This window comes from Pelodiscus sinensis, chromosome 2 (genome assembly GCF_049634645.1).
Source record: "Pelodiscus sinensis isolate JC-2024 chromosome 2, ASM4963464v1, whole genome shotgun sequence".
NCBI classification, from domain to species: Eukaryota; Metazoa; Chordata; order Testudines; family Trionychidae; genus Pelodiscus; species Pelodiscus sinensis.
In genome coordinates this window covers 171113442-171140813 of record NC_134712.1, presented here as the reverse complement: position 1 = coordinate 171140813, position 27372 = coordinate 171113442, and the positions used below count along the sequence as shown (strand labels likewise).

Here is a 27372-nt window from a genome sequence, read left to right as displayed (position 1 = left end):
TAAATGATCGTGGCTTCATTTAAATTTACATGGCTGCCGCACTGAGCCGACAAACAGCTGATCAGCTGTTTGTCCGCTCAGCGCGCTAGTCTGGATGCTCCCCTGCCGACATCAAAGCCCTTTGTCAGCAGCCCCGTTATTCCTCGTGGGATGAGGTTTACCGGGGCTGCCGACAAAAGGCTTTGATGTCGACAGAGGAGCGTCCAGACTAGCGTGCTGAGCAGACAAACAGCCGATCAGCTGTTTGTTGGCTCAGCGCGGCAGCCATGTAAATTTAAATGAAGCCGCGATCATTTAAATCGCGGCTTCATTTGCCTTTGCCAAAACAACAAATCTACATAGCTCCGTCGACGGAGCCATGTAGTTTAGACGTACCCTTAGAGCACTACAAGTTTAAACTAGCACCTTGATTTTTCAAATAGAACTGTATTAATGTTGATACCTATCCTGATGTACTAGTCCAAAACTCCACTTAGTAAGCAGGATGCTTAATTTTGCACTAGCTTTAGTTTTCAAGTGGTCTCAAAATGTAACTCCTTACAGTAGTGGTAATCTTGAAGGATAGTTTTGAAGACAAAGCAATAGATCCATATCAGAGAGGGAAAAAATCCCACTCTGTTTATTAAGTTCAAATAAAGAAACTGATCTTGCCATGGCTACCATCTAGGCATCCATGGACAACTATTTGGGATCTAATAGAGTGTCCATATTGTGTACTGGTAACAAATAATTGTTTTACATACTCAATTTTGGGCGTTAATGAATTTGTCATCTCTTCCAGGGGCTTCCTCCAGCTCACCAACATTAGTTGCATCTAATTTTTCTTAAGTCATAACCCTTGTCCAAGCCCCAAACTCATACAGACTCCCAAGTTATTAAGTACACCTCACTGGTAAGGTATTATACATAGTGGCATTGTGTTGGGTGTCATAGAAAATATGTCTCAGTTAATTTTTCCTCATTTTCCCTTGCACCCATCACAAAAACATTTGAACAGGAACAGTGAAGAAACAGACCCCATTAGTGCCCCCATGAGAGGGTTTTTGAGGCCAAGAACAATTGCCTAGAGTTGTCCTCTCAAAAAACAAACAAACAAAAAATCCACAAACCCACCAAACCAAAACAAAAAAACCCAAAACCAACAACAAAGCACCTCTAGATTTGTGGGTGAAGTGATCAAATTTGAATAACAAATGCAGGCTCTTAAATAATGCTGCATTTATCTCATGGCTATAATCTCTGCATGTATGTGTGTGCGTGTCTCTGTATATGGCATGTGTAAAATAATAGGTAGTGGAGACTCAACAGTGAGTGCTGACGCTGGACCTAAGTTTGCTTTGTACTTTTGCAATAAGAAAATTATATTAATTAAATCTTTTCTTCATGAAGGAAATATTGGGCATTTCTTGGTGTGCCACCCAGACATTAAGGTTTGAGATAGAGTGAACAGAAAGTGATGGTGAGTGAGAAGGGTCTGACGGGATGTGGGATAGATAAACTAGTCATCCGTGTAGAGGATTATGCACAGGCATTCCTCTTTCAGAGGCTGGAGGCAGAACTTCCATTAAGGTTCTGGGAATAGTAGCAACTTGAAAACTGAGTAAAAGTGAAATTGGAGTGAAAACAGAGCAAAATGCAGATTCAGTGATGAGGGGGAAACAAGTGAATGTGAATTAAAATTAATGTCCAGTTCTTGAGGGACCTGCTGAGACCTCCCAGCTCATATGTAGTTTTTGGCTCATGGTTAATCTTCAGTGATGGGTGAGCATGTAGGGTTTTCTTTTTTTAACCTGGACATAATGCTACATTGGCATTTTGCCATCTTTCTGTGGTTGGCTGGCAGTTGTGATTTGATGGCTGCAGAGTAATGCCATGCAAACATTTGTAGAAAGTGTCTGTAATGACAAAACACATCTAATACTAGTAAAATTCTATTTAGTAGTTTCAAGTTTTCCTTTCAAGTTCTATTTCTAGGTTTTTTTCTCCACTAAGTACTGAAGAAGATAAAAATATCATGGCAACTTACTGGAAAAGGAGCTGGTATTTATAGCGAGCATACCCTGAATTTTCTTTTCAGGGTCTGTATAGTCCAGTATTTTACACTGGTGTTAAAAATGATGTCACCTAACCAATCATATGCCAGAGCATCTACATTAATGCTATAATGTTGAACTATCCCACAATATGAATAGAACCCCACCTAATAAAATAAAAATGTGGCAATATTTTCCATGTAGAATAATTAACATGTTAAATTACAATTTTCAAATAAATAAAATAAATGTATTACTTTTGATTGAGAGTCCTAAAAGGATGTTGGTCAAACAGTGGTTAACATCATGTGTGGTATGATCCTCAATGTTTACAGTTTGTTAGGAACTATTATATTACATTTGATCATGGGAATCAACCTGGGGAGTTTCTTATTGTAGAATATACATTAAACAGAATCCTCTTTACGCTGACTGAATTTATTGATTAATCCCACTGCCACATGGATTTTAAATTACCTTGACAAATGATAACTTATTTAATACTTTCTCTGAGGTGTGTTTATAGAAGACAAAATTCATCGTCTTCTAAAGAAAAACAAGAATGTGCCAAAAGTAATTTTAGTGTAGATCGTTAGGAATAGTAAAATTATGTCTAACACAAGTTTGTGATTTTTGCAGATAATAGCTCTAGCAGATGCAGCAGAGGAAAACCAAGCCAATATGTTCCAGGCATTCACAAAGTTGAAAAGTGCCACCCAGTTGGTGATTATGCTGATTAGTTTGTGGCAGAAACTCAGTACTGACCAAGTTGCTATTCTGGAAGCTACCTTTTTGCCATTAATGCAAGATACCCAAGAGCTGGTAAGGATCTGTGACATTTACTGAAAATCTGGGTATGTGGAAGAGTTAATTGATCAGTTCATACTTAGTTTTCCCAATGTGTTCTGTAAATGGCCATTTCTTTTAATTCAGTGTAATATTTCCCTTCCCATTATACTATATTGAAAAAAATTATCTAGAAGGACTGTTGTAAGCTTTGGTTCAGTCTGCTTTTTTAGCAATTACTGTGAAGACTGATCTGTACATCTTCAAGGCTTGTGTGCTAGTAAATAACTTTCAAGTTAACTAGCCCTTGCTTGTCAAACCAAATGGAAATACTTCATATGTCTAATATCACTGTGCATACATCTATTTAAATGCCGGTAGCAATTGTGATAATAGTTTTGAAGTTTGTTGTCTTTTGAATGAGTTGTAATAGGTCTGAATTTCAAATAAGTAATTGAATCAACTGATGTTATGAGGGTATCAGGTAAAGTTTTATCTGAAAGTTAATGATGCACTGGTGATTTAATATCTTTGTGAAATGTATATATTAAAACGATAAAGAAATATGGATATGTGTTGGGGTGCAGCCAAAGAAGAGCCGTTGGGATTGTTACTTGGTGTGCTGATTAGCCACTGAGACGCCACTCCTTGCTCTGTGGGGCTCCCCACCACTCTGTTCTGCTGGGCTATATGCTCTGATCTCCTCCAGATAAGGCACAGCGTCGGCCAATGTTTCTTAAACTGTGGTCCATGGCACACCAGTGTGCTGCGAAGCAGTCGGAGGTGTGCCGCGGAGAACAACAGAATTCAAAATGGCTATCCTTAAAGGGGCAGGCGATGCTTTTTTTTCCTTCCCCCCCTCAATAACTTCCCCCCCGACTCCCCGGGACTTTTTATTTTTCTCAACCAAAAATCTTTGGTGTTCGTCAGGAATAAAAAATTGGTGCTCCTCAGTCTTAAAAAGTTTAAGAAACACTGGCGTTGGCATTACCGCCCCCCTGAAAGCAATGCCAGGGCCATAAGCAGGGGTGCGTGAAGGGTGCGGACACATCCCCACCATGGTCCACCTGCTCCATGCAACAGTACCACCCTGTGCCCTGGGGACCCGCTTGGGGTGCTCTGGCCTTTTCAGGCTTCAAAATGGGGCACAGAGCTGGGCCGGGGGGTGAGGGGTAGAACAGGGCTTGGATTTCAGCCCTCCCATCTTGGGTGCCCACTCCCGAGCAACCGCAGCTCCAAAGCTGCGCAGCGCTCAGAGCAAAAGTTAACAGGCAGCGAGGCCCGATCGGGGGGAGGTAGCTGAGGCAGAAGGAGCACCTACCAGGCCAGGTTTGGGTCCCCCAGGTAGGCCCTGCCACTGCCTCAGGGAGATAAGCTCATGTGAGCAGGGAACCAAATGGAAACACCTGGTGAACGCACGGGTCTGTGCTGCTCATCCAGGAGTAGTCACTATCTCATGGCGGCACAAGGAGAGCTCAGATCTGTAGCCGCCCCAGTGGTATCGAATGTATCAAATGGGGCTGGACAAAAAACCACTGGATCCAGCCTGCGAGCGTCTCAACCGCTCTCCGCTTGCCCCGTCTCCGTTTGGCACTCAGTGAAGCCAGCTGCTGTGTGGCCATGTGCTTCTGTGAATGCTGAGAGCCTGAGGGAGGGGGCAGAGGCTTCTCACACTGCTCCCACCCTCTCCTAAGTCCCATTGGTTGATTTCCAGTCAACAGCAGCTGCCTGTTTGCAGGACAACCAGCATGTGAAGTGCCCCTCACCTCTCATGCCCTGGCTCACAATGTTGCAATAGTGAGCATGTTGCAACACTGCATGTGGCTAAGTCCAATTCTCAAATGATAGTCCATCCATTTCTTTAATTTTTCCATCCCCCTCTCCTTATTCACCTCAGCAGGCTGGGCCATTCCTCCCATATACAAAATACTCAGTCATGTAGAACACCACAAAATTTGGGCCACCAGATTGAACTAAATGTCATGGTGCCCCTGGCAGCCATATGCTGCATATGGGCTCTGGCTGCCACCAGTCCCATCCCCTGGCTCAGCACCAGTCTGGCAGCCCCTCACCCCATCTCCTGCCCTTTATCAGACTCAGCACCTCGCTTACTTGTTCAATGTGTATAGTTGCATGAATGTACTATGGTTGTGTGTAAATATACAGACCATGCACTAGAGAAGCATGTTTTCATTAAGAAAGCTAACCTACACTTTGAAGAGAAGTTTGATACACATTTATTTTTGAAATTTGCACAGTATTGTACAACCCCTATCAGAACTGAATGAGGAAATAAGTTTAATGAAAAACTATTGAAGAATGGAAAACTAAACAAAAGCAGTATCTAAAATTCCATTTTAATATTCACTTGCATTCTCATCATTCACAATCATGTTATAATAAGTTGTGCTGAACTATTTCAATGTAAACTGGATCAGGTTTCAGTACATATCCAACATTTTAAGCTGATCAGTAGCCATTTAGGAAGGTTGGGCTAAAGTTCTATGAATTTAGAAATATCATAGTTTCAACTAGAAAACAAGTGAAACTTGGTGTTTCATGTGTTTTTTACGGAAAACCAGGAAAAATGAAACAGTGGACATTTGGGCTTACTGAAACCTGAATCTCAAAGTGCAAAAGTCAGGTGTATAAATTTATATGAACTAAATCAACAGAAAGTTAATTTGAGCCTTCTGAAAGTGCAAACTTTCTGGTTTTGCATGGCTCGCTTTTATTGTTCCATTATGACCTATATTATTGTATTACTTTGACACATTTTCTGGTACAACATGGGAAACTCTGCTGCTTCTCTTAAAATAAGATACCACTTTAATATTCCTCTCAATGTGGTTTTGATATAGTACTTCACAATATTCTATGTAAAGATGCAAGACCTCACATATAAATATTGTTAAGATGTGAATCCTGCAGAGAGGCTGTGATGAAAAAATGTAAACCTGAAATAATGGGTTGGAAATCTAAAAAGAAGCCTTTACCAAACTATTGAAATACATCCCATATTGTAGTTATTATGGTACCACAAAAATCTGAATGTAATTTAAAGAGAAGTTTAGATGGGGGAAGGGAAGCTTCTGACATACAGATGATATTTGCAGACTGAAGCTCCCAACTAGTGTTCAGGTTTCTCCACTAGCAGTTGAGTGGAATGTGGTGAAATAAAGTGTTCTGAAGAATTATTTACTCTTCAAACAATTCTGCACAACAGATGGTTGTATTTTTATTTGGGTGAATGTGTTAGAAAATAGATTGGATACAATATAACTCGCTAGAATATTTTCTGCTTCACAAACATCAGACTCTCAGAGTGCTTTTTTTTTAAGAGAAAATTCTTAGAACACAGTATTACTATAGAAAAACATGTTCAAACCATAACATCAACATTTCTCATACATGTCATTCCATTTAGAAGAGATTGCTTCTTGTTTTCTGAATCTGCCATGCACTTCATTTAGACAGTTAGCATAAGAGTAGTTCACTGTGTCAAGTTCTAATTAGCTTACAGTCCTGCTGCAGACTACTTCGGTTAAGAGCATATAAATAATGATATAAAGTCTGTTTTTGCCACCTACAAAGATGTGTAAAAACAAAAGTGCATTCCTACAAATAAAGGTTTTGTTGTTTTCCTCTTTTTTTTGGTAATCAAAGGCTTTTATAGCTCTGAAAATACCTCCTTTCCCCTCCCCAATTCCTATGGAGCTGTGGGCAGGTCTATACATCAATCTAATTTATGTCACTCGGGGGTGTGAAAAAGTCCCCCCCCAAATGATGCTAGTGTCGTGCTGTCCACACCATCACTATGTCAACAGAAGACGCTGTCCCACCAACATAGTTTGCACTTGTCACCAAGGTAGAGTAATTATGCTGATAGGAGAACTCTCTCCTGTCTGCATAGTGCATCTTCATCAGACATGCTTCAGTGGTATAGCTGCCCCTATAGTGCAGATTTACCCTGTATCATAGCTATCAATATTCTTTTTAGCTATTCTTTATGTACTACTAAAACTCAATCCATCTAGCCAAGGAGTTCTAAGTGAGTTTATCTTGCACATCTTAGTTGAATAACTCTCATTTGATACTAATAAAGTAAAAATTTTCTCTGTGATTGCTTCTTTTGTTCCTTACAACTCCTGACATCTGCATAAGAAAAGGAGAATAACATCAGAAACTGAACTATTTGTTTTTACGTTTTTTCAAATTAAATGAGTTGGTACTACAATGAGGCTATAAGGCTGTCCTACAAGATGTGTGTTAAACATTTTAAGCAAGTAACTGTCATTTCATGTGATAGATTTGCTGGTTTTATCTGATGGAAACAAACAAACAAACTACACTGATCTTTCTTTCATTGAGGTAGATAGAAATTCTGGTCTCACTGAAATCAATGGCAATTTTTCAACTGACTTCAATAGAAGTAGGATTAAGCCCATATTCAGGATACTATGAAAGAATGTATTTGCAATTCATAGTGCTTCAGTTAAAGTACAGCTCTGTGGCGCATACTTCAATACATATAATCTGAGCTGTTTTTATACTCACTGTTGTACAAGTTAAAATGTAATTTTAAAACTATGTTTTGGAGAAAGAAAATCTGACAGTAGTGTTTTATTGATGACTCAAGAAGTAATAAACATTTGTGGTTTGAATAGAACCAATGCATATTTTGCAGGGCTCTCTCTTTTATTATGAAAGAGGAGGACAGGAATAGGCATTAAAGATGGGAGAGAAGCACCTTTAGGGTTATTTTCCCCTTATATCTTTTGTGAAACTGAACTGGAGAAAGAGATTTTGAACATGTTGAGTTTGTGCTCAGGCATATGTTTACAATAGGAAATCCTTTTGGGAGGGCAGAAATTTATCCAGGCTAATTTAAAAGGTTCAAAGGGTTCATACAGTGCAGGATAGTTGTGATATTATAGTTGAATGGCATCTGGATTGAGTGATGACTCAGACATCTTATCACTACAGTTATTAATATCCTCTTTGTTTATAAAATTACAAAGAAAAAATTCTGTCACTTTTAAGTGCGTAATTTTATTACTGAGAGGACCATCATAAATATAGTGGTATATGGGAACCTAATCAAAGAATAAATATTTTTATGGTTCCCATGATGTTGCCAAATAATGTCATAATAGGAATTCCACTGCACAAAAAACACCCCTTCTCTATTATCGTCAAATTTGTGATGTTACAGTTAAAGTTCATTAGGAGATGCCTTTTTGTTTTTTGGATATCTGCTTTTTTACATTTCATAATAGCTACCAGCTGTTTCCATACGCAACATTCAATTAATCTCATATTACAGTTTTAATTTGGGCAAAGAGAAATGTGTAAAGTTTCTGTGTAGTTGGCTAATAGCTATGATCAAGTCACTTCAGCCTTATCTTTAAGATGTTTAGATCAATCTTCTTTAGTGTCTGAACCTAAGTTATAGACATGTAGTAACTGCTGAATGTGCAATGCACAGTGGCATTTCACAACAGTTTTTTTAATCGAGTCTGTTTAGTTATATCGCTGATCTTAGTGAACAACAGTTGTCTTTCCCAATATGTGCTTCAAAAGATGGCCATGTGTTTACAGTGCATGACATAATCCCAGTAATTTCTATTGAAAGATGTTTAGACGAGGCCCACAAACCAGGGGCCCCCGGCCTGTGGCTGGAGTCCCAGCCCCTTTAAATCTCCACTGGAGCCCTTTCCAGGCAGCTCTGAGGGTTTCCAGGTGCGGGAAGTGCAGCACACTCCAGGTCTGCCTCCTGCCCCACCCATTTTGCCAGAGGCCCCACCCCTTGCAGGAGTGCGCAGCTCGCCTCCACCAATTTACCCAGGGGCCCAGCAAATCTGTCAGCTCCCTGCTGTATACTCAAGGTAGTGTCAGCAACATGATCTTGTCCATTATGTTGCTCTGTGGTTTAATGAACATTGGTTAAAATAAATATTAAAAATACCCAACCAATTTCCTTACCTATGTAATGAATAGACTTCTTAAATAATTAAACTGAAGGTATTAAAACATAATTTTACTCTTCACTTTTTGCATGCAGTTAGTTTGCTTTTTGGCATTATATTAATCACAGACAATGAAAGCAAACTAGTCCATTTTTCTTTCTGGCTGTCTCACGCTAGCAAGGTGCTGCAGTACTTTAGTTGCAAATGGAATGTTAACATCTAAATAAAATTGGATATTTTTATCTTTGTGAAAATAAGATGGAAACATTTTCAGCAGTCGTGGAACTTTGTTTCATTTCTGTTGATACACCATAGCGAAGTAGGCTATCTCTTTCAAAAACTGAAGACAGTCAGATCTGTTTCCAGATGACCATATCAGCCCTCAATCAACAAAGCAGCAGTCTTTAAATGGTATTCTCTTAAAGACAGGAATGATTAAGGGAGCAATAGGCTGCTTTTGCTTTTGTAAGGCAAATGACAATGATTCTTTGCCATCTTATTAGTTTAAATCCTCCTTTAGCTTTTTAGGGACACATTTTTTTTTCAACAAATGTTTTTTGAATAACATGCATCTAGCCTACATCCCAGTGCACAAAGACATTAGGGTGTTTTCTGCCAATGAGGTCAAGGAAGAAGCCACTTGCTCCCCCCATCTCAGCCTTGCTCCAGGAGATCAGGCAAACATTTCAGTTTGTTATATGATCCCTGAGATCACAGACAAAATTATCATCACTTTTTTCACCAAAGTGCTGCCATTTTTACTGTTGATATGCAGGGAGGTTCATTGTCCGCAGGTCCATGGGAAAACATCTTTTTCAATTTCATAAATTAATAATGTTAGAATTCCCTCAAGTGTGTGTACAGTTGGCAGGGAGAGTGCTGTACATCAGAACAACATCCACAGCTTACATAAGATCCCTCCCCTTCCCGCCCCCCCGAATGGATTTGACTTAAATATAGAAAAGGACACAAGAGAGACCATGGATATCCCCAAAGTTCCAAGGTGGCAATGAACAAAGAAAAAGGAATCTAAATGTAGCAAACCTCATAGATCTAAGCAGTCCAAGACCCAAGTCCATTTGGCTTTCTCCGTCAGCTTCTTAACTGAGAAGGGCAAGACTGTCTATCAGAATCAGGAGAGTCAGACAGTGAGACCATTTTAAAACTATGGCTAAACGAGTTATAGGGGATCTGGGAGTCCAAACTTATACTTACAGAAGATTAAACTGCCAACAGGTAAATGCTTCTCTGAACTCCAAGGGAGAAATAGGGATTCCCCATGGCAGAGGAAAACATCATAAAATAGAAATGGGAGCAACCCATTAACTCCAGATGTTTGAGTAGGCAGTGCTCCAAGTTTCACAGGTCCCAGAAACAGAGAAACTCATACATCAGGCTTTCTTAGATAGATTTTGTAGTGACGGTCCAATAAAGAATATTATCATAATAGAAGGGAAGTTGTTCCCTAAGGACTACACTTACATGAAAATAAAAATTGTCCTGAGATGTATTGTGAGGTCTTAGGAGAATCTTTTCAAGCATTCATTTCCTCCACTTGTTTCACCAGAGTAAATATATCATGGTTCAACAGCAGTTCTCCAAGACAGGAAAATTGCACTGAACCTGTGGCCTCATTTGTGGCAGACATATTCTTAGATGTATTGAGTTCTGCAGCAAGCTTTGGAGCTACCAGCATGTTTGCATGCAGACCACTTTGACAGTGGCTGCAAAAGCCACGTAGCACCTCACTTAAGCCGAATTTACTAGATTAAAGCTTTTTGGGAAAAAAATAGATGAGGAGTTAACTGATTCCTTTGCAAACAAAGCAGAACAAGATACCTTGCAAGTCAACTTTAAAGGACTCAGAGGAGTAGCCTTGTTAGTCTGTAACTGAAAAAACTTAAAAAGCAATGAGTAGTTTTGCAGTACCTTAGAGACTAAAAAAACGTATTTGGTATCATGAGCTTTCGTGGGCACAACCCACTTCAGATGAATCTACAAAGGAGTTCAAAGTACATAGGCTATGCAATGAGTACAACATAGAATCATAGAATCATAGGACTGGAAGGGACCTCGAGAGGTCATCGAGTCCAGCCCCCCACCCTCAAGGCAGGACCAAGCTCCGTCTACACCATCCCTGACAGATGTCTATCTAACCTGTTCTTAAATATCTCCAGAGAGGGAGATTCCACCACCTCCCTTGGCAATTTATTCCAATATTTGACCACCCTGACAGTTAGGAATTTTTTCCTAATGTCCAATCTAAACCTCCCTTGCTGCACTTTAAGCCCATTACTCCTTGTCCTGTCCTCAGAAACCAAGAGGAACAAATTTTCTTCTTCCTCCTTGTGACACCCTTTTAGATATTTGAAAACCGCTATCATGTCCCCCCTTAATCTTCTTTTTTCCAAACTAAACAAGCCCAGTTCATGAAGCCTGGCTCCATAGGTCATGTTCTCTAGACCTTTAATCATTCTTGTCGCTCTTCTCTGTACCCTTTCCAATTTCTCCACATCTTTCTTGAAATGTGGCGCCCAGAACTGGACACAGTACTCCAGCTGAGGCCTAACTAGTGCAGAGTAGAGCGGCAGAATGACTTCACGAGTTTTGCTTACAACACACCTGTTGATACAACCTAGAATCATATTTGCTTTTTTTGCAACAGCATCACACTGTTGACTCATATTCAACTTGTGGTCCACTATGACCCCTAGATCCCTTTCTGCCATGCTCCTTCCTAAACAGTCGCTTCCCATCTTGTATGTATGGAACTGATTGTTCCTTCCTAAGTGGAGCACTTTGCATTTCTCTTTATTAAACTTCATCCTGTTTACCTCTGACCATTTCTCTAACTTGCTAAGGTCATTTTGAATTATGTCCCTATCCTCCAAAGAAGTTGCAACCCCACCCAGTTTGGTATCATCTGCAAACTTAATAAGCGTACTCTCTATCCCAATATCTACATCATTGATGAAGATATTGAACAGTACGGGTCCCAAAACAGACCCTTGCGGAACTCCACTTGTTATCCCTTTCCAGGAGGATTTAGCACAGTTAACAACAACTCTCTGACTACAGTTATCCAGCCAATTATGCACCCACCTTATCGTGGCCCTATCTAAGTTATATTTGCCTAGTTTATCAATAAGAATATCATGTGAGACCATATCAAGTGCCTTACTAAAGTGTAGGTATATGACATCCACCGCTTCTCCCTTATCCACAAGGCTCGTTATCCTATCAAAGAAAGCTATCAGATTAGTTTGGCATGACTTGTTCTTCACAAACCCATGCTGGCTATTCCCTATCACTTTATTACCTTCCAAGTGTTTGCATATGATTTCCTTAATTACCTGCTCCATTATCTTCCCTGGGACAGACGTTAAACTGACCGGTCTGTAGTTTCCTGGGTTGTTCTTATTCCCCTTTTTATAGATGGGCACAATATTTGCCCTTTTCCAGTCTTCTGGAATCTCCCCTGTCTTCCATGATTTTTCAAAGATCATAGCTAAAGGCTCAGATACCTCCTCTATCAGCTCCTTGAGTATCCTGGGATGTATTTCATCAGGACCTGGTGACTTGCTGACATCTAACTTTCCTAAGTGATTTTTAACTTGTTCTTTGTGTATCCTATCTTCTAAACTTACCCTCTCTCTGCTTGTATTCACTATGTTAGGCACACCTCCAGACTTCTCGGTGAAGACCAAAACAAAGAAGTCATTGAGCATCTCCGCCATTTCGTTTTGTCCATTGAATATTGGAGAGGCAATCCTAGATCAGAGCACTTAGAGAGAGAAAAGTCTATGAAAATACAGCCATAAGGTTTCCTCTAGCCCTAGATCCATATAGTGACTGGTCAACGAATCTCAGTAGACAGATACCCCCGATTTAGGGAAGTCTGTCATGCTTCCAGACAGGATGGACACACACTATTGCAATTATTACCAATGGCATAGACTTACCTAAAACTTTTCCTGTAGCTATCAGTATTGGAAGATCTATCTCTGTATCTCTTATACACTCACATGCACACAAGCTACTCAAAAATCTTCATTGCTATTCAGTATGGGCATGTCTACACAGCAGGGCTAATGCCGAAATAAGTTACGCAACTTGAGCTGCGCCAATTGTGTAGCTTAAGTCAAAATAGCTTATTTCAGCTTTTGGCGCTGTCTGCACAGCAGGAAGTCCTAGAGAGCACTATTCTTCCAACTTCCCTTACTCCTCATTTGATGAGGGTTACAGGAGTCAGAGTAAGTCCTGCAGCTCGACAGTATGTTAAAATAACTGCTTATAATGTAGACGCAAACTGTGTTATTTAGGAATAACGTCAGTTATTCTGAAATAGTGCTGCTGTGTAGATGTACCCTATATGAGAGAAATAGGACCACAAAACTGTTGCCTTCAACTGGTCTTTATTAAGTATGCATTATTTTTTATTGTCCAGCAGAAATTAAGAGATATGAGAGCAGTCCTAGATCTTTAAAAACAGAGCAAATGCTTGCACTATCTCAGATACCTGTAATCACAGTTATCCAAGAACATTCAGATAGCTATACAAAGACCAATACAATTAGTATCTAGACTGGACCTGGTATATTAGGTTCCAGTTTGCCAATCAGTCCTTTCATCTTTGACAAAATCATCGAAAGGGAAAGGGGAATGGAAATATAAATCTACTGTAGAAAAGCACTTAACATAGTCCTCACCTAGAAAAATTTCTTAAATACAGAGGACATAGTCTTTGATTTGGCTGCCATTCATTGTATTGGTACACCAACTTCAAGACTAGACAAAGAAAGGCTATAATCTCTTAATACCCATTTGTTTCTACAAGTAAGTCTTTCTGCAGGACTGCGTACTAGTTATTTAATAAACTAGCAATTATGAACTTCATGATAAAGGCATCATGGTATTGCATGCTATCTAACAATCCTCACATTGCCAGATTTCTAAAAAATACCTATAGTTTGTACACTTCAGAAATTATCTGATGACCTTGGTGAACTAATTTCCTCTAGAACTTAAAGGTAGTTGTATAATACCACTTTCTGAGTTCACAAGGTTTTTCCATCAAGATCACTAAAGTATTTCCAAATAGTATTGCTTTCCCATCAAGTACCACTTTTTCCATTGGCAAAACATCAGCAAAAAATTGTTTAGGTATTAGGGGCACAGTTAATAGAAGACTAGTAATGTATCTTCTGTGATTGATTTTTAAGAATGCCACTCTGCTTCTAAGCCAAATTGATACTCATATTTCTATACACTTTCAAGAAGAATCTGCACAAACTCAGTGTACAAAGAGCACCCAAAATATGTCAGCTGACTAGAGCTCTTCAGAAAATCTGTCTAACGTCTTATGTCCTTTCAACTGAGATCAAAGGATACACTGGACCACTAGTTGCTTCTTAAAGTAGACCAATACTAAACTAAACATACTGATAAAAAGTAAGGAACACATCCAGGAAAGAAGGAAAGAATCAGCCATATGCATTTACATGCTGTGTATTGCTTCCATGGATGAATTTGTAGCAGTGCCATTTTACTAAGCCATATAAATTCATATTTCTCGGCTTCAGGAGATTTTTCTTCATGCTGTGGTATAAAGAAAATATTTTTCCATTGGGAAGATCATGACTGTATTCCCTTTCTAATGTTAAGACTAATTGCTGTTACATCCCAGTTGCATAGAATTGATAAGCATATTTCTGATAGAGAAAGAAAAGTGTGACTTTACTTACATATTGAACACACTCCACCCGGAATTCTAGGTTTTGCTATTGGAATCAGATTCCTTGAAATAGTATCACAATACAGGTTGAACCTCTCTAGTCCAGCAACCTTGAGACCTAACTGGTGCCGAACCAGAGAATTTGTCGAACCACGGGAAATCAATACTGTCTAGCAGCATTAGCAACACTTCCACTGCTTAGTGAGCTCTTAGAAGACATTTAGGGGTAAATTAGAGCTAACTAACAGCACAGAACACTGAGAGTCAGGACTTGTGGCTGTAAACAAACTTTATGGGACTGCAGGAAACTTGTCCACACCTATGATAATTGGATATCCGCCTAACTAAAATCATGCCAGACCTTTGATGTTGCCAGTCCAGAGAATGCCAGACTAGAGAGATTCAACCTGTAGTTACTCTTGAAAATTAGTTTACTTAATATCTCTTCAGAGAACTAATGTAATTAAAGCAGTGTCTTATACCAATTCAGTGTATATTCTTGAAGGAAGATATTAGGGGAATTCTGACTGCCTGCAGTTCAGACTAGGACTTGTATTTTTTTAATAATAATAATTTTTTATCTGTCTTCCTTAAATCTCCTCTGCTATGGTACTTTAAAAAAAAAAAAAAAAAAAAAAAAGCTTGACAATGGTTAGCTTGTAAATTATTGCCACTGATATTTTTTTTAGGATAATCTGTATTGCTGTCTTATTACTTTATACTTCTCTGGCATCTTGTAATATTCACTTGTTGTCTCTTGTCTTGTACTTAAAGTGCAAGGTGTTTGGGGGAGGGATTATCTCTTTGTTATGTGTTTTCAGAGAGAGGCAGTAATCCACAACTGGCCTAGGTGCTAATGCAATATCTGTAATGGACTATAATAAGTTGAGACTTCAGATTTAATTGTTGGAAAAGAAAATATTTGTCTCAATCTTCAGGTGTACTTTTTTTCTAAGGCATAAATAAAAATGAAATACCTTTACTTTTTATCGGCGCCACTGTCATCACCTGCTGAGACTGAGCATTAGAATTTAAACTAATTAATAGTCTATTTCAAATTCAAGTAGAAATTCTTATAGCTAAATGATATTTTGGATAATGGCCATCTGGTTTGACATCTCTAGATGTGATCATAGAGCAGAACTAGTTTAGCCTCCTGGTAGTGTTGCCTGTTTCTCTGTTGAGTGATATCTGTAATTGTGCCCATGAATATGCTTTGTTCCTTTCCCCCTTCAAACTATCTGAGTATCCTGGTGGAACTAGAAAATACCTACACTGTGCCATTCGGCTATATCCACATCAAGAGCTGGAGGCTGATGCATGTGCAGTAGAAAGAATTAAAGAATACTGTTGGTATGAAATATTCTATCCATTCCAGAGATATCCCTTATCTTTAAAATGGGGAATTCCATTAGACCTAGTAAAACCTTTTAAGCTGATAAAACTTTTTCAGTGTGTCCACTGTCTGTGTGTGTACTTTATTTGTGGAAATTTCATATTCTAGCACTGCAGTGAGGAAAATCCAAAACAATATAACCATTGGGCCACTTGACTTTCAAAAAACTAGCTTTTTGTGCTGAACAATAAAGTAACTACAAATTTTGCTCATCATAAAATTTTCCACAAACGTTTTCAAATCCAGTCACATTATTTCTAACCTATTTTTCTAATTTCAGCTCTTACTGTATGATATTTTATTTCCCTGCTTCCTGCATTATTTTTTGTGGTTTACATTATTTACAACATAATGGTTTATCTTTAGATTTCACTCTTTATTTGAATTAAATTTAGCTCGGGGGTTAGGGAGACATATCTGAGAAAAAGAGCCAAACTTTTAAACAAAGTGTTGGTGTAGTTCTTGAGTGATAAACATACCAATTCAAAACCATTATGTTTTATACAACAAACTGAGTAATTTGACCATATTATAGGCCTGATTGTGACTAAGCCTTTGATACTGGTAAGCTGGTATGCAAACATTTGTGATTGAAGACCAATCCCAAAGACATGATATCCTGTCTGTGCATTTAGTCTCAGCAGACTTTAAGGAGTCAGAATTTGCTTTTCAACAACAAACAAAATAATCATCTGTTTGTATTGTTCTTTCAGTGTTACCTATCACAAGTCCAGGGGGTATGCAGAACAATGTGGCTTTTTCTTAGAGTAAATCATTAGCTTGTTTGTCTTCATTTCTGATTTTTGGCTCTTAAAACGGCTGCTATAATCTCCAACCTAAGTAATGACTTCTTGGGTTGGCATTTAGATGTTAACTTTCTGTTGCCTTCCACTTTTATCTAGTTAGAAAAGAATTTAAGGAAGACTTTGATCAATTTAGTATTGAATAGCACAGTGCTTAATTCTATTGGCCTGTCAGATAATTTTCATACCCTATTAAAAATGCCATAAAATGCATGAAGAACAAAACAGGAAGCATTCAAACAGGAGAAATCCTTGCCATAATTTTTGGTGAGGGAAAGTTCAGAAAGACTATAACAACTGGCCCTAGTTGAGTAACCTTGCTTATTAATGGCAAAATTGTTAAATAATGTTAGTTTCTTTTTTGGAATCCAATGTTAACATTAACAAGTAGAAGCAACAAGAGTAGGCTTTTTTTTCCTTTTTCCTCCCCCTGGGTCATGATGGGACGGGATCAGATGGCAAAAAGCCGGACGGCCCCGGGGCCGGAGGGATAAGGGGCGCCCTGAAAGTAAGGTGGTAGGGTGGATTCCCGTGTGGCCTAGGGGATAGGGCACTCACCTGGGGAGGACAGGGCAGTGGGCTCAAGGGCTACATGTTAAATATATGTAGTATGGATAGTAAATAAAGTATCATCATTAAAAGTTTTTTTTGCTAAAAGTGATATGTGACATTTTGGATTGTAATATCTCCTTCAGCCTGTAACTTATCAGCTGGATCTTGTCTGTATGAATGCAGGAGCGGCCCCAGGCCAGCTGCAGCAACTGGCACCCTAGGCGGGGTGACGCAATTGGTCCCCTGCCTGAACGGCCGTCAATGGCCATGACGTCATCATCGGGCGTCCGGGCCAGCGGCTCCCTAGGCAGCTGCCTAGCTCGCTTAGGCTCACAGGCCGCCCCTGTGTGAATGCATGAGGCAGTTCAGCCTTATGACTAGAAAGTGGGACAACTTTTGAGTGCTGTTGTTTCTGTTCCTAGATACAGAAAGAGAGTATATGTGGGCAGGGGTGGAGTGGGGAGGGGAGAGGGTCCAGAGCCAGCTGTTGGATGTCCACACTTGTGGATGTTACTGTGCTTTTTAATAGTGTGCCGGGTGCTCCACAGGTCAGTGCTCATCAGGGCCCTGCTCTTGGGAGATTTGGATGCAACTTCCTGCTCCTTTCCCTGCCAGCAGTGAAGGGTCCTGCCCTGGTGCCCCCACCCCGCTGGAACGGAGAGAGGGAGGCTGATCTGCATGTGTATCCACTCTACTATCCATCAATATGAAGTGGATATCCATGGATATGCAGGGCTCTACTCATTAAACTCAAGAGGAGCTGTTGGGCACTAAGCACTTTTGAAAGTTAGGCCATTTAATGAGCTTCGAAGATAAGATGCTTTCATAAGTCTCAGTCTTGGTCCATATAGAAACTCCATAGGATGTAGCTGAACAGCTGCTGCATTGCAGCAGTAACTACCTAACTTCCCTCCCCTAACCCTTAATACATTATAGCAGTGGTCTCCAACCTTTTAAAGCATTAGATCACTTTTTTATTTATGTGCAATCCAGGATCTACTTCAAACCCAAACAACCTTGCCCTACCTCCTTCCCGCCCCTTCTCCGAGGCCCCACCGCTTCTCACTCCATCCTTCTTCCCCCATCCTCACTCACTTTTATTAGGCTGGAGGCAGAGGTTTGGGATGCAGGGGAGGGGATGCAGACACTGATCTTGGACTAAAGTATTTGGTGTGTGGGAGGGGTTCTGAGCTGAGCCTGGGGCAGGGGGTTGAGATGCAGGAGGGGGTTTGGGGTGCAGGCTATGGGAGGGAGTTTGGGTGCAGGGGGACTCAGGGCTAGGGCAGGGGTTTGGGGTGCAGGAGGGGTTCAGGACTGGGGTAAGGGTTCAGAATGCAGGTTCCACCTGGGCACCACTTACCACAGGTGGCTTCTGGGTGGTGGTGTAGGGGACTAAGGCAGGCTTCTCCCTACCCTGGCCCTGCACCACTCCCCAAAGCAGCCAGCAAACTCTCTCCATCCCTGTTCCCATCTGCTCTGTGGATATGAGGTATAGGGTGGGGATGGGGCACCCTGACATTAGCGCTCCCCCTCCTCTTCTTCCCGTGCCCTGCAGAGCAAGCAGGAGGCTCCCGGGAGTGAGGGACACTTCCAACGTAGAGGGCAGGAGCAGCATGGCAGTGCTGAGAGGGGCAGATGAAGTGCCAGCAGTGGATCCCGATCTACTGGTTGGTGATCACTACATTACAGTGATCTGCGAGTAATGTATATAGAGGCAGAGGGCATCTAGGAGTGTTTGAACATTGATGATTATGGACAACCGATGGTTATAATGTATCACCAGTCAGTCCATGTTCCTGTGTGTAGCAGATTCTGTTTTATTTCTTACACTTCTGGAATACAGAAGGATAATCATCTTCCTAAGAAAAAACATCATTTTAGAGCTTCCACCATGAGAAGACCTTAATGTCATCCAAAGGTTATGCACCCAGGATTCACTTCCTTGCCAAAAAATAGATCTATAGTTTGTTAACTTTCACACACAGAAATCACCTGATGGCTTAAATGGGGGTTATCAGCTGTATAATAACATATATTGATGAGTGTAATTCATCAAATTACGGGCTTGTAGTTTTGCATGTTGTCACAAATACACATTAAATCTCCAAATTCTAGATTTGTATCTCTGATTGGCTAAAAGGTATAAAAACACTATTTAACCTGTTTTTTAAATGAGCTTCTCAATATATCTGAGTGCAGAAGCAAAAGGATGAAGTCAAAACCTTCCTCTGTTGGGTACAAGTCACCAGAAGCTTGGTAGCATTGTTTGTTCCAGCAAGAATGGAACAAATTATATTCAATAAATTGGGTCTTCCTGATATGCTTCTTTTAGATGATATGGTGACTTTGTGTGCTATGTCTAAGGCTTTGTGATTCTGCTATAACAACTGTGTACGAGTTGAAGATTTTGCAGTGTTTTGTGGAGGATAATAGACTGTCCACATCTGACCTGCCTAACATAGGTCTTTGTCATCACCTCACAATAGACTATTTAAATAATCAAGAAATCCGTGTTTACTCTGAGAATTGAATAAGACCCTTCCTATGGGATTTTTATATATTAATAGTATATATACTTTCCTTTCAGACCTTAATTTCTTTTCAGATAATACATGGTGATATATTCCTGCTTGCTAAACCACCGTGCTCTTTCAGTAATAAAAGTTGCTAACAAATACTGTATTATTCAAGATAATTAATTCTTAATTATATAAAGTCACTTCAACAACAATTCCACAGAGACATTTTATTTAAAGGTAGTTTTTCATATTCCTTTGCCAATCATAAAGGCTCTCGTGCACTTTCCTGACTTCAGTTAGTTTGTGTTTTGGTTTCCTTATTTAAATGATTCTTTTTGGTTGTATTTTTATAATTTATTTGGAGGGAAAAGTGGGCCCAATAATCAGTTACTGTATACTAACACCAGATCAGGATCTAGCCCATACCTCCTTTAATGATTGGGATCTTTTCATTGAATCACACTAAAATTTAGAAAAATTACAAACTTTGATGACGTAAAGAAAGATGCACACTTGACAAGAATATAACTATTGACATGTTTGTCTTCTAGTGAATCCTTAAAATGTACAAAATTTTGTACTATAATTTCTCATTTTGTAACATATTTGGAGGGTGCTGTCTTTAGTATTTTTTCTATCCCAACTTCAGTAAGATTTCTGTGTTCCATAGACGGGTTAGAGATGGAAGAGTTTTTATAGAATAGATTTTCACGAGTATGAAAGCTCTAATATTTTATTTAATTTTTAAAAAGTTAGATCAGTGCTTGCATAGTCTCCTCTTGTAATATTTTTAGTCAAACCATTTTTTTCATGGCTCACAACAGACACCAGTTTAGAAATCCCTGTTGTGACACAAATTCAGCACTTAGTTTTACTCATGCAATCTGTTGAATACGTAGGATTGTTTCAGTATAACTCAGGCTAAAATTTGCTGCAAAATCACGTAAGCAATGCTACTGAACAGGTGTTTAATTTTTTGGGAGAATGGGGAGAAGGAATAATGAGGTAGCTAGAGGAGTTGAGAATATTCTTCCCCACTTATGTTGTCCCTGCTGTTTACAGATAAATATAAACTATATAACATTTCCCTCCCATAAATTGTGAAATTTTAGCTGATAATTTCAAATGCAAAATAATTGGGTGAGTGCAGCTCTTCCTTTATCAATTTTGGGTAAATAGTGTATCATTTGTGTTTATATATATTTTCTTCTAGTCTTGTTTCTAAATTTTTCTTACAACAAATTCTGTTTTTTCTTACATTTAATAAAACTATGGAGTTTGACTATTCTTCTCAAAACGTTCCTGTGCAGAGGATATTGGTCTCTAATCTGAACTGTTATTTCTCTTTCTGACCCCATTCAGTTTTGGTGTTTGACATAAATTTCATTGTTATCAGATTTGCTAATTATTTTTTATTTAATATAAAATTCAAAAAATTTGTTTTCATGGTAGTTTAGTATAAGCATTGTCTAAAACTTGTTCTTTAGTCTTTTCTTTATAATTTTGAGTTATATATATATTTGTCAGTAAGTTTAAAATGAGGAAAAAGGTTTTACATTTCCTGCTATCTACTTTTCCCCCTTCATTCAGGGTTGGGAAGAAAGTGTGGATGCTGCCATCTCTCACTTGCTAAGAACATGTCTATCCAAGAGTTCTAAAGAACAGGCCCTGACTCTCAGCAGTCAGTTGAGTATACCCAAAGATACTAGCAGGCTGAAGAAACACATCACCTTGCTCTGCGATAGATTGGCCAAAGGTGGTCGCCTTTGTTTAACTGTAGACACAAATATTCAGCAAACTATGGTCATGCCAGGTAAGATATTACTAGATGTTCTTTATTCAAAATGTTTGCATATATTCAGACCTTTGGTTAAATTTCGAGTTTACTCTAAAATTAGAAAAGCCAGCAGAAATGCCATTTCCTTTCCCTCTCAGAAATTCCAAGATAACTACAGAATAAATATTCTGGAATTTTTAAACCATGTGTCTTTAGAACGATATGTTTTTTTTCTGTACTATTAAATGTAATATAATCCACTATGTTTTTCGTCTTACTAAAACTATTTTAAGCTAAAGTTGGTCTAAACTTGATCAGTAGTTACCACATTTAAAAAACACAGGTAGACTACTAATACAACAGGTAATATCCCCAAGATTACTTTCTGCTTCCTTAGATGCTTATCACTAAATTTGAAGGGGCAAACATTCTATAGTATGTTTGTGTATTTGATCTAATTTATACACTGAAAAACACACCTTCCCTCTGATATGGAAGATAATTATATTGATATCCAGTTCATGGTATATAAATATGAATCTTATAATAAAATGAAGGGTAAATATTTTAAGTACAACAATCCATATTAAAAAAAGAGATGTTTCCTTAAGGAATTATCACAGGATGGCAGTCCATTTTAGACAAGTTGAGTCTAGCCTCACTTGTGACTGATCAGTAACCTCGCAGCTGAGAGTGATCCAGTGATTATACAAGCCAGCAATGGGCTCCAATGAAGAACAACAACAGGAAGGAGGTTGTCCCTTGGCAGTGGGCGGAATGTCAGAGAGTAGGCTCTGGGCCACTGCAGAAGACCCTGTTGTGGTAGATATGGGTACATGAAACATTTAAAAAACTATTGTATCCACTTTATAAATGTTCTGTGTAGCTAAGAAATTGGGATTGAATTCTTGTTTCATGGGGAAGTTAGAAAGGTATTCTGCAGGAACTAAAATCACTGGAGGGTGTAATTTAATACAAATGGCTAGACAGGTAACAAGTTTGAAGAAATTTTACCACCAGAGAGGAAAGTACTCAGTTTTGACCTGGTTACAGTGGCCTAGCAAAGAGAGAATGGAAAACTGTGTAATGGGATCACCCTGACAGTTAGGAGAGATAACCTTTTCACTTAATCCAAACCCTGACTTGAGTCTGTGACTGAGAGGGACAGCTCCCATAAAAAGGTCTGAAGTATTTTGAAACCTCCCAGATTCTCCATGTGGAGGATGATGATGCTTGGTAAGAATGCATGCAAGCTTATTTGTTGCATTATGATCTGTTTTCATTGTAATGCTTTTGTTCTGAATAAATAATACTTTGCTTTATATGTACTGACAAATCACTGGTTAACCCTATTGTTTCCCCTGAGAGAACAGGATGGCAGGTGCTAAACTAAAATCAGATCTTCTGAGGTTATCACAGTAAAGTGGAGAGTAGCCTTAATCACCAGGTTCGGAGACAAGACCTGGGATGCTCATAGAGGTGATGGCTAGAGTCCTGAGGCCTAATTGGTGTACCCTCAAAGAGGCTGTAAATCAGTGGTTCCCAAACTCTTTGGCATCACGCCCCCCTTTTTGATTTTTGAAAAACCCTCACGCGCCCCCTCCTCAAAAAGCAGCAAAACTTGTTGAGCAAAAAAACAGGGCAGCAAAACTTGATGGGGGCGGGAGGCTGGGTCGCCTTGTGCCCCCCCTGGAATTTCTTCATGCCCCCCAGTTTGGGAACCCATGCTGTAAATGATTCAGAGAGTCCATTATCTCAGGAATTGAAACCTGGATTAGGGGAAAAGACCAGGAGTACATATGGATCTATTATTGAACTGTTTTATTGTTTGGAAGAAGAAACTGCCTTGGAAGAAGGGCGTGATCACATTTTTTAGGCCCACCATTATCATTCCTGGGCTAGGAAAATAGGTCAACAGCCCTAAAGGAGTGAAGTAAAGAACACAAATTTAGACTGTTTTAAAGGAGTGTTACCTCCTTTGGGCAAGTAGGGGTAGGTCTACATTACCACCCTAGTTCGAACTAGGGTGGTTAATGTAGGCAACCGAAGTTGCAAATGAAGCCCGGGATTTGACTTTCCCGGGCTTTATTTGCATTTTGCCGGGCGCCGCCATTTTTAAATGTCCACTAGTTCGGACTCCGTGCCCGCGGCTACACGTGGCACGGACTAGGTAGTTCGGATTAGGCTTCCTATTCCGAACTACCGGTACACCTTGTTCCACCGTGTAGACATACCCTAGTAGATGAAATTCAGGGCATTGAAGAGTGGTTTCCATTTGAATGAGAAACAGGCAACTAGGAGTTGGGGTATTTTGTGTAATTAATTTATGGTGTGGGTGTCTGTGTATGTCTCCTTTTTCCCTGGGCTATGATAGGAACAAGACTATATTCTAGGCACTTGTTTGTGGAAACCTTTGGGATAGGATCTTTGCCCTGCTACAAGAATCACTTTTCTGCTTTCTTCCTTCTTCAGAGACCCAAACACACTCGCAGGAAGAGCTAGTCTCTCCTGTGAGCTCTCAAACACAGTCTTTTACCAGGCCCTTCATTTAAAATGTTGAAGAAGCCACCATTAGCTATGGGATCTTGTCAGGTGGATCCAGCCACCAAACCCCTTATTTTGTCTGCAGTAGTTTTTACTATATAAAAGTGCTTTTGTTAAGCAGTTAGTACAGTTGTTTACTTGCACATGATCAGTGATCCCATTGCTACTTAGACTGTGTCTTCCATCACTGACCTGTTACATTATTGGAATATTAGTAACAGAATGAATGAAATCTAGGTGTTATCATTGCTGCAGCTCTTGCTGAATTGAGTTTTAATTGGACCCTTAACAGTCACACCTGTCTGAGTAACAATGAAATGTTAAAGACAGCTCTGTTGAGGTAAGTGCTAGGAAAGTCTAAATTTAGACACAGGATCAGGTTAACTTCATATTTCCGAGTTCAAATTAGTCAGAAACTCAATATATTAGGCTGGTTTTAATAATTTAATTTAAAGATTGAAGCCTGATTCGGGTGAAATAATATTGGCAGAATGCTAGTAGGACAATTTTCTGGTTAAGGTGGAATTTGGAATTAAGTATTGTGAGAATTTGGAGTAAGAACTTTCTAATTTTAAGTATCCCAACTGCTACTAGAAACTGACAGGATCTACAGCCCATAGAGGATGCGGGCAGTCTACACATTGAATTAGATCTTTAATGGGCATAATTTAAGATTGTTGTGGCACATTGTTGAATAAAGTCTGCTCTTTTGCTTTCAGTAAGATATAGGACCATATTGTGGCCTATCAGATTCAGAGGAGAGTCATATAATGTATTTGAAACTGGGCTCTTAGGCAGAGCGTTAGTGAGGTGGTGGAATGGTGGAGGGAGGATGTGGGGAAGGGAAATTTAGTGAGCATATACTTGGAACAAAACCCAACAATCATGTAATTGGTAAGATGCATGCCAGCCATCAGCTTGACTACCTCATTTGCATGTTGTATTTGCATCTCACCCCCCCCCCACAGACTCAATGTGCATTTATCTTTATTTTTAGCTTGTAAAGTCTTCATGATAGCCACTGTTTCCCTTTTATTGAAAAGTATATAGCTCCTTTAGGCCCTACCATATTATTACCTTCTTACTATATATTTAAAAAATGTGCACCTGTCCATCTGTCTGTGAGTCGGTTTGTTCAAGAAGTTTCCCTAAATGGTAAGAGCTAGGACCACCAAATTTGGTTTGGCCATATCACAATGTAAAGCCCGGTAAGAGTTTGGTTGTGCCAGGGCAATGGGATATGCCTGGAATTTGATTGTTTCTCAAAAAATGGAAGGGGAGGGGGGTCTGATAGGAGGGAGTTATACTCTAGAATGTCCATGAGGGGGTCAGAAAGGGGCCAGAAATGGAAACTGGGACAACTGTAACCCCATTGTGCCAGCAGAAGGTAGGGGAGGGAAAAGGGACAGATATCTACTATATATTTCAGAGAGTTGGTCTGTTTGTGTGTTTATCCTCTAGCCAGGGGATATGCACCCTTTCCCTGGTTGTTAGGGTTGCCAGATGGTTTAACTAAAAATACTGAACACTCCCCCCCAGCTCCCTCCCCCCAAAAAAACCCCAAACACAGGGGAAAAATTCTGTTGTGAGAAAAGGGGGAGATCAAAGTTGTTGAGGGGGGAAAAAAAGGGACCCTGAGAGTTAAGCATAAAAAATAAAACAGCATGGCCCCTTTAAGAAAAGCTTTTGAACTTTTTTGCCAGCGGCCATCTTGTTTTCCTGATCGAGCCAGAAGACAGCTTCTCTGTGGAACCAGGTAATCTGGGAGGGCTCGGCCCGGTTGCTGAGTGTGTGTAGGGTTGCCAAGTGTCCAGTAACCTGGTAACCCTACTGGTTGTGCCTGCTGATGCAGCAGCAGCCATGGACATGCACTTCTCACCTGGTTCCAAGCTTCTGGTGTGAGAGGGGGCTGGGGTTGTCTGCTCTCTCTTGAACCTCTCATCCCTAGCCTCACCCCAGAATGATGATTTAAATGAAGAAAAACAAAACTTACTTGAGTTAAGGACCTGAGCAATACTGGGTAAATCTTATAGTAATAACAATAATCATTGTGGACATCCTATCATTTTGTTTTGTAATATCTGGCATTCATTCAAAGCCATTTCCATGCTGTGTGGAATGTCAAACATATATGTATACACTAAATCTCTAGATGCCTGTATAGATTTAAATAACTCTTTATGTCAAGGAACAGGTCTTTGAATGTGTTTGATCAAGTTGCACAATAGAGACTTGATTCTAGTTGAGAATTTTGTTTTTACTGTAATATGAATATCATATAATAATTATGGAAAAATAAAGTTTGTAGTAAAAGGCTTAATCTGTATAAATGTGGGATACATTCATTGTTCATGAATGATGTAGGAAAATTCTAAACAAGTGCTAATAAATTATGCTATGAAAATACCATACAGTTATGCATTCTGTACATACTGTATATTTTAAAGAGAATCTGTTTTATAAATATTATAGATAACTTAACAGTACTGATACTTTTTCATAGCCATCTGCTTGAAGAGTCAAGCTTCATTAGTTACCATGAATTCACCAGTATAGAGGCCTTGCAGGAAAACTGTAAATATATGTTACCTAAAATAGTTTTCCCATACACATTAATATTGCTTTAAAATCTTTTTTCCTAGTTTGCATCATGCCTGGAAGTAATTGGGAAAACTTGAAAATCCTTTTTATCTCACTTTTTAAAAGTCACCAGTAGAGGATAGAATATTGACTTTGGCTTATGGTACTTTGTAGGACGTTAGTGGTGATGAAATGGGACAGAACTATAAGTTTGGATAAGAATTCCACATTTTGGGAGGGTGGAGGTGGGGTAGATATATTTTTTCTGTCATGTTTTTTTTTTAATGTCAACTGTTTGTCACTGCTCAGAGGTTTAGAATGGAGATGTATTGGCAGGCAGAACATAGGTGAGATGGTCAAAAGTGCATAAAAATGCAATCTATTATATAGCTCTGCAACTGATTTATTGGCTATCAATGTGTAATATTAGTTTAAAAAAACTTATATTCTTCAGAATATAAAGAACCTTACTGGAATAAATACATAAATATGCCTTCAAAACAGACTGCATTGACGAGTTCAGTTAATGGAGCTATGGAGATCTACTGTCAAAATAGTTAATAAAATAAAAAGAATAAAGTTGAGGGAAAATGGTTTGAAAGACTGAATATGTCAGGCACTTAAGGCAAAAAGTGCTCAGAAGCCATTCTCCAGAGTGATCATAGAGAGCTGCAAGTCA

At 39.3% G+C, this 27372-nt stretch overlaps 1 protein-coding gene across 8 annotated transcripts in view; it reads left to right on the top strand.

Moving 5' to 3' along the window:
• The window catches only part of BBS9 (Bardet-Biedl syndrome 9), a 513046-nt gene that overhangs the window by 277922 nt on the left and 207752 nt on the right, over positions 1-27372 (top strand). For all 8 annotated transcript variants that reach the window (XM_075921764.1, XM_075921758.1, XM_075921760.1 and 5 more), the window contains 2 exons: positions 2673-2855; positions 21383-21605. In XM_075921764.1, the coding sequence (XP_075777879.1) occupies positions 2673-2855; positions 21383-21605 (406 nt within the window). The remainder of the gene's footprint in view (positions 1-2672; positions 2856-21382; positions 21606-27372) is intronic.